At 53.0% G+C, this 7,943-nt stretch overlaps 2 protein-coding genes across 2 annotated transcripts; one reads left to right on the forward strand and one right to left on the reverse strand.

Annotated features, from left to right (window-relative positions):
• Window positions 1-672: 672 nt before the first annotated feature.
• Window positions 673-2,250, forward strand: PpBr36_06648 (uncharacterized protein; the record flags this gene model as incomplete). Its single annotated transcript, XM_029893791.1, has 1 exon — window positions 673-2,250. The coding sequence occupies one exon, from the start codon at window positions 673-675 to the stop codon at window positions 2,248-2,250; it is 1,578 nt and encodes a 525-aa protein (XP_029746634.1).
• A 584-nt stretch (window positions 2,251-2,834) lies between these two features.
• On the reverse strand, window positions 2,835-7,500 carry PpBr36_06649 (uncharacterized protein; the record flags this gene model as incomplete). The annotated part of the gene is made up of 3 exons (XM_029893792.1): window positions 2,835-3,034; window positions 3,097-7,268; window positions 7,346-7,500. The coding sequence occupies 3 exons, from the start codon at window positions 7,498-7,500 to the stop codon at window positions 2,835-2,837; spliced, it is 4,527 nt and encodes a 1,508-aa protein (XP_029746612.1).
• Between the last annotated feature and the right edge of the window lie 443 nt (window positions 7,501-7,943).

Genomic DNA, 7,943 nt, shown 5'->3' on the forward strand with positions numbered 1-7,943 from the left:
ATGCCTGCTTTTTAACGACGATACAGAACACAGCTTAAAGAACATGGCCAGAACAACCTTCCACATGACAACTTGATACCAGGTGTACAATGGTATCAAGATATAATCAACAGACTTTCCCCGGCTAGTACATCCATCGCATTAGACCAGAAACTTTTCTACAACATGACCCCATCCGGGAAAACACCTCTTTGGCTGGCCAGTAGTATGCGCCTGGGACAGGTTGAAAAGGGGCTGTGGGCTGAGATAAAAGTGAGCCCAAAGTGAGTTCAAACTGAGAGCGCCGCGTTTGACCGTGTCCCTCGTCAAAACCTGAGAACCAGTGAGGATTGGTCTTTCCTCGTCCTCTTCTTAAAAGGACTTAACTCTACTCTCGCACCACCTCTCCAAAACTTTCATGTCTCGACTTAATGCTGGACTCTTTCCTGACAGCCTTCGAGTGTGACAAGTGCAGCAGACCCGATTCGCATTCCCACAAAAGGGAAGGATCTTGTGCATAGTTCATCTCGAGTGTCCGGCTAGTTGTGTGACCTCTCGTCCCGCCGGATATGCGATCACCATTTTCTCATATCTCAAGCTGACGTTTCTTTTTTTTTTGGCCAGCCAATCTTTTAGACCAACCAAACAACATCATCTCGGGTTCCCAAGAGTGTTTATCCGTACATCAAAACAATGAGGCAGTTGAAGTTCATCTCAGCCCTCGCTGCCATCGCAAGCTGCTCCAAGAGGAATCTGGACACAACCCCAGGACTTCATTCTCGAGCAGTTGATTCGGAAATTTCAACAGAAACGACTGCTTCATCCACGACTGAGACCACAACCGACACCATGGCGCAGCTGGATCCGTGGCCCACCAACCTTGAATCTCTCGGATCACCTTTGGACATCATCACCGTGACCATCACTCCGACCGAGGCGGCCACAACCATCACTGCTTCTCCTACAGTTATTTTAGACAGCAACGCCGCCCTGATCAGTGCCCAGAATGACTACATTGCCAGGCGCCAGGAGGACGGCTGGAAGATCGCCGTCATCGTCATCTGCACCGTCGGCGTCTTCATCATGCTTACCCTCTTCATCGTCGCGACGAGGAGCCAGCACCGACCCGCCAGAAACGGCAGCAGCGGCGGCGGCGAGGAGGGCACCAGATCCACATTCTCTTTTGGCGGTCGTCGCAGCGACAATAACGGAGAGGATTCCAGCCGTCGAGCCCCGACGCCGTTGCAGCGGCGTGGCCGCCCCGAAAAAGTCGCAGAAGACCACAAGGGCTGGGAACTCAAGAACCTCTGGTCCACAAAGAGCAGCAGCGACCCCAGCTCGGGCGTCATTCTCGACCTGCCTCCCCTGGCGGTACGGCGCACCCGCGCCACCACCGTGCTGTCCGACACCGACACCATCTCCCCGCTCAACCCCAAGCAGCACCAGAACCGCGGCATCCAGGCCTCGACCACCGCCTTGACCGACGTGACCGTCGTCCCCTCAGGCACTCAGACCACCATCGTGGCGCCTTCCGAGGACGGCGACGACAGCTGCACGTTCCGCGCTTCCAGCAGCCCTGCCTCGGCGGCCAAGCCGGCCGGGATGTCGACGCTGGCCCATGACAACTTCAAGGACTTTGTGTTCCGGGGAACAACGACCGCAGGCACGGCCGAGGACGGCAAGCAAAACAACGATGCCTCCCTCCTGGCCGACGAGAGCTTGTACAACGAGCAGGGCTTCTACGTCTCGCCCCGCAACCCGCGCATCCAGCCCGCGCCATCGTACCAGCCGCGCAACCCGGCCCGCGTCTCTCCCAGCGGCGGCGACACCAAGCTCCCCGGAGCGGCGGCCGGAGATTTCGTTTTCTCCAACGACGAGCTGGAGCAGCTGCACGAGCCGCGTGCCGCCAAGAGAGCTCGGCGGTCAAACGACGAGCGCGGCACTGGCACCCCAGGCAATACCGATGCACCGCAGCCCCGAAGCCAAAGGGGCTCGGCTCAGCAGCAGGCCGGCAATGAGAGCAGCATTGACGCCGATCGAGCGAGCCGCGCCTCGGCCGGACCGTCTGTGCTGTCCCAGTCGTCGCGTGCCCCGACTCCCTGCCCCGGCTGTCTCGTGCCCGACCGCATGGCTCCCCATAGGCATTCAGCCGAGAAGGATGACCACGCCGCCATCGTTGCGTCGAGTTCGCGCCCCGCCACCGCAACTGGGCTACATGCGGCTCAGGCTGAGGCTCCAAGGCCTGCACGCCATCGGATGACGCTGGATTGACCGTGATAAAACAATGTTAACTGAGGTCTCCAAGATCGTTCAAGACACGTACCAAAAGAATGGCACAATGTCTAACAGACTGACTTTGTTCAAGCAAAAGAACGAGATGCCAAGTCCATTCTTCATGGACCAACCACGTCTTCTTTGTCAGCATTGCGTGTGACACAGTAGAGGATTTATTTTGTCAAGGTCTGAAGAGTCTTCAGGCGGTTGACCGAAACCACAGTACCTTTCTTTTCCCCCCTATTTTGCTGTTCATGGGATGTTGTCTGATATTTCTGGGTCTTTTTGCCATCCCACTGCGCCATTACAGGGACTAATAATGCCTCTTATGGTCATCCCGTTAATTGTTAATTTGAACCAAGTACAACTATTTGGCGTACATCGTCAGTTGGCCGCAAATAAGTTGCTGTGAAGAAAGGAGAACGAGGGGTGATGGATAACGGAATGTCGATATCTGGAAGAACGCTTGCTATATACCACCGTGGCCCCGTAAACAGTCCAAATCGACTATTCTAATATCGCAACTCTAGTCTGTCTACATATCATGCCCCTATTGTAATTAATGTGCTCTAGATGCAGCATCACAACTCGTCCACAATGTGCGTATTCTCCGGTTCCACCGCCAGGGTCCGACTCTTGGGGTTCTTTTCTGCCTTTTCGCTGACAGCATCGCCGGATACTGGTAAGCCCTTGCGCTTGCGGTCTAGTGCCGCAATCTCGGCATCGTATATGTTCCACTCGGGCACTTGCCTCCGTGCTCTGTCGAGTTTTGGTTCCTTGGCTGTACATAGGAGTTAGCACATATCCACATCAGACAACTCATGCCCCAGTTGAAACACTTACTCATCGGGTTATTGCAGAGGTCAATGGTCTTGGCCATAGGCTGAGTCTCATCGCTGCACCAGGTTTCACACCACAACCACTCCTGCGGAAGACTGAAGATGGGAATCGAGAACTGCATGTGGTTCGGTAGATCCTGATCGAGGTTGGAAAGGGAGTTTGGATCCGCTGACAGACTGTGGTAAGTTTGGCGCAGACGATCGCCGGCCGCCAGTTCACGGAACCGTCGTAAATCAACCACATACAGGGCTGATATGTGGTACGGTAGGCCCTTCAAGTAACGCTCCCAATAGCCATGTTTCCAGAATCTGAAGCCCTCCATCTCGGTTCGCGAGTCACACATGGGCGTGAAACCGTACGGGGCACCCTGTAGGTCGAGCTGCACAAGCTCATACATATCAGTTCGTACGATCTGATCGGCATCCACAAAGATGACCTTGTCCAACGTCAGCGGGAAGAGAACGTCCAGGAAAAGGATCTTGTAACCCCAAATCTCGCGCTGCTTCTCCTTCTGCTGTCGGAGCCAGTGTGGCCACTTGTACGTAACCATCTCGTATTTGAACCCATACTCGGCTGCCATGTGCGGAATAAAGTCTTTGAAGGACGGTGAGAGGAACTGCTCGATGAACCAGAACTTGACTGTGTGGTTCGTATTGCGCATTACGCTGACCATCATGATGTCGAGCATGCGTTCGTACAAGTGCCCACTTGCGACCGAAAAAATATTGATCTCAGCGTGTTGCAGTTCGGAAGGCGACTTTTCCTTGGCCTTGCCCCTGGCGGTGCCCAGAATGCTTTCGGCAAATTTGAGTCCCTTGTTGACAAAGTCCATTGCACCACCGGCAGTGCCAGACGGTGCCGCACCACTCTCTTCCAGTACGTCCATGTCCTCTTTGCCTGGGTTCCGCCGGAGCCGCGGATAAAGTGTCGTACCCAGGAAGTCCAAAAGTGCGACCTCGGTGGTCTCGTCGCCGGGGACGGGTGAGAACCCATGTGCGCCAATGCTCTCGACATAGAAGATATCTGAGCTGCGGCCCTTCTCAAGCGTGATGTCGTAAATGCCGGGATTCGCTTTGAACTGGAGATATCCCAAGTTTGCCATGATGATAGTGTCCGCCACTCGGGGGTTAGAGTCCGTCCCAAGAACAAGCTGCACACCTCTAGGAGTGCCCGAATCGGTGCTCCTTGCGTGCCCCTCGATCAAAATGTTTTCCAACTCATAGATCGCGGTGACATCAGATGTTACGGAGCTCAGCTTGATGTTGTCGAGATCATGGACAGAGACCTTTGGGGCAACCAGCCATGCTGGTGGGACGTCCATACCCAGGTTTAGCAGAGCTTCTGATGGTAACCCTTTGAAAGAAGCAGAAGGCACCTTGAGCTTGCCTGCTTCGTCAAATGCCGGAGCAGAGTCCATGACGAAGCGATAGAACCTCTTTACGGGAAGTTCTTCCAGGCGATCCCTTGGGTTCATAAAGACTTTCAAGTGCACACCCTCCAGTTCAGACAAGACCTTTAATAGAGGAGTCCATTTCTGTCCAAGCTCGCTTGCGGGATCGATAACAGCAGTGAAGAAAATCGAAGCCTTCGAGGGATCGCCGACTTCAAAGCCCGTGTGCGTCGAGTTCCATAACTTGAAGGATGATATCCTAAGGGTCGGGGGGTTCTCAAACGCTCCATCTGGGAGATCAGAGATGGTGGACAGGGCGGTTATTGAAGTCAACTTAGCCGCCGCCACTGGATCTGATAGCCTATCCCCGAGTCCTAGTTCCTCGAGTGCCTTGTACACTGGTATAATCCTGGAGTTTTGTTCGAATTCAAGGAAGGTCTGGAAGTCAGACTCGCCAAATTCGGAGGCTGATTCAATTGGGCCAACGACACGCCCATTCAGCATCAAAATGGAATTGCCTGGTTCAAAATGCGCTGCTCTCTGGAATCTCTCCAAAGCTTGGGCATACTCAAGCCCAATGTTGGTTTGGGGTGCATGTCGGATTTCGTCTAGAATTGCAACAAGACCTTCGTCAGACTCAGCCGCAAGTAGACGATCACTCTGCTCTTTCAGGTTGCTGTTAATATCATGAGATGTCTTCTGCACAGCATTGTGCACGATTTCAAGTCGAACGCCAGGATTGATTCTGCGGAATTTTAGGGCTGACAGGAGAATTTCACGCCCATTCTTGCTGTCCAGGTCGACCAAGACTGTCAAGAGAGCCCACGCCTCCTTGGTAGAGTCTGGACTAGATTCGATAACCACGGCTTTACTGAATAGATCATCATGGTCGGTGTAAACCTTGTTTATGTCGAGGATTGTCAGGCCGTTGCTGTTTTCCGGGAAGATGTAATGGTTACGACGACTGGAAGCACCCTCAAGGAAAATGTCAATCACGGATGTTTCGTCGTTAATGGTACCATAGTAGATTCCTTCCTGCAGCGACCGCAGGTCACTGGAGATTCGGCCGCTCATCATCCCCATCCATCTGTTCTCCAAGTCCCGAGGAAGCGCAAAGCCGTTAACAAAAAGAGGCGGTACCGCAGAGTGAGCACCAAGCCTCGATGACCACTGTTTCGCGAGAGTCACTTGATTGGTGTAAGCATCGGATTCCAGGACTTCCTTGAGCGACAAGGCCGTCGAATCGGATCGCACTGCGCGATCTTTGATAGCCGCGTCAAACGCCTCCTGATTGGCACCCGCTGTACTTCCGTCGAGGCATGATTCCAGATAAGCCATGAGAGATGACAATCCATACGTTTGCAACAGGTGATAGACGACTTTGGCCTGCCCTTCTGCCTCGGGGGTAAATGCGAGGGGAACCAAACCAAATCGGATTGGGATGCGTTGTTTGACAAAACCGATGAGTTGACTGGTTGCCAATGCCAGGTCGGATGCTTTTGAGAAATCCACAGGGAGGACAATGTTGAAGATGTTTCTACGAATAGGGGGAAGTTGGCCCGGCATTCCACCAGACAGTAAAGTCATTATGTGTGGGCTGTAGCTCTCGTAACGCTTGTCCTTTTCGAGGTTGTTGAGCCAGACAATAACCTTGCCGTCCTCTTTTTCATCCCGCCAGTCGAAACGAGGGGGCTCATCGTTGGCTTTCGACGACGCAACATCTGAATGAGACAAGAGATCAACAGCTTCTCGGCCAGACAGACCCAAATCCCGAACTTCGTTGATTAGCTGGCGCTCCCTTCGTAGAACGTCAACCAATCCAAATGACTGAATTTGCCGCTCAATCAGCTGAACACCGTTCATCCACAATATGTTGGAACCGGATGGTATTTGCAGAACCATGCGGTTGGCATTGTGTTCTGTGCGAAATTCCGCAGATACGTTATGAGCCGAAACAGATCCTGAATACTTGGGGAAGTCCTGTGTAAGTTTCAAGAGTGTCTCGAAGGGCTTTTCACCGCGGAGAATGAAATCCGCTGCCTTCAGTCCTAGCTGCTCGAGTTCAGAAGCCGATAACGGCTTCAAATCTGCCACCTCCTCATCGCCGTTGAGGACAATCTCAGATGAGCCACCCACCAGTGGTTTCTGTGCAGAATCATCCTGGGCCGTCTTCTCGTTTGCTCTGTCATCAATAACAATGTAGTCGGTTCTTTTTAATGCCAACTCAACACCATACCCGCTGAGGTATAGAGGCTGTTTCGAGGCAGTGGCGATGCTCCTGTGTCGCAGTCTATATGACGGACCTCCGTTGCGCGCCGCCGTTGCCAGCGTATCATGGAAGGCACCAAAGCTCGGTGAGGTGATATCCGCGTAGAGAACAACTCCTTCCGAACTGTCCCCTAGTTGTTGGTCAAAAAGTATATCTCTTGACAGCACATCCCCCACAATATTGGCCACTCCTTTCGCCTCGTCGACAGAACAGAAAATCTCGCCTGATTTCAATATCCATTCCGGGCAATTGTCAACCTTGCCCTGAAGCTTGGGTTCGACCGCAGTTCTATAGTGTTGGTAGTGGGCCTCAATCCGGGGTGCAGCTGAGCGCATGGACAGCGCCAGTTTGAAAGTAGACAGCGCATCAGGGCTAGTGATATGCCCATCCTCTTGCAGTACTTGAAGAAACTTCTCGTATAGCTCTCGGTCAGTGTTGGCCTTGGCGAAGTGGCCGCTTGCAATGCGATCGAGAAGTGGAAAATATGCGGTGCCGTTTTCTTGTGCTGCAGTTTCGCTGCATTACCGTTTAGTTAGTACGATACTAGACTTAAGAATGACCTCAAGCTGCAGCCAATTTATGTGCGTCCTTACAGAAGCTCCAGCAGGTACGGGGGAGACTGGAAGGAGGCCTGCATAGACACCTCAACCGATGGAGCTCCAGATGCCAGTGGGAAGAGCTGCAGCTGGGCGAGCGCAGCCAACAGGGAAACCCGAAGGCCCCATGGGAGCCTTGACAGTTGTATCATGTCGAATGATGCTCTTCTAATCGTCCGCCAGCGGAACCCAGTTGACGAGGCTTTGTAGAGCAACGATTTAACACCTCGTAGTCGAGGGGCGACAGGTCCCCAAGGTGTCTGTCTGGTTTAGGCCGGGGGTGGTGTACTCCACACAAGATCAGGGATCGGGAGGTACCCAGCTTTTCTGGAGCGGTGGCTGCCAGACGCGCTAGGCCTACCATGCGATCTGTCAAAGTACACTTTTTTTTTTTTTTTTTTTTTTTGTTTGCCAAGCGACTCTTACTTCTTGATCAATCCAGCTTTGGTACAAATCTGCCCCGTCACTTGTAGAAGAATACGTATATGCATGATGATTGACCAACCAACCCTATGGCTGCTATCGCCATGCAGGGAACACCTTCCTTGTAGATTTTAACTTTTGAGTGCATCTGGACAGTTGGCCGGATCTCGAA

Source organism: Pyricularia pennisetigena (assembly GCF_004337985.1).
Source record: "Pyricularia pennisetigena strain Br36 chromosome 4 map unlocalized Pyricularia_pennisetigena_Br36_Scf_6, whole genome shotgun sequence".
NCBI classification, from domain to species: domain Eukaryota; kingdom Fungi; phylum Ascomycota; class Sordariomycetes; order Magnaporthales; family Pyriculariaceae; genus Pyricularia; species Pyricularia pennisetigena.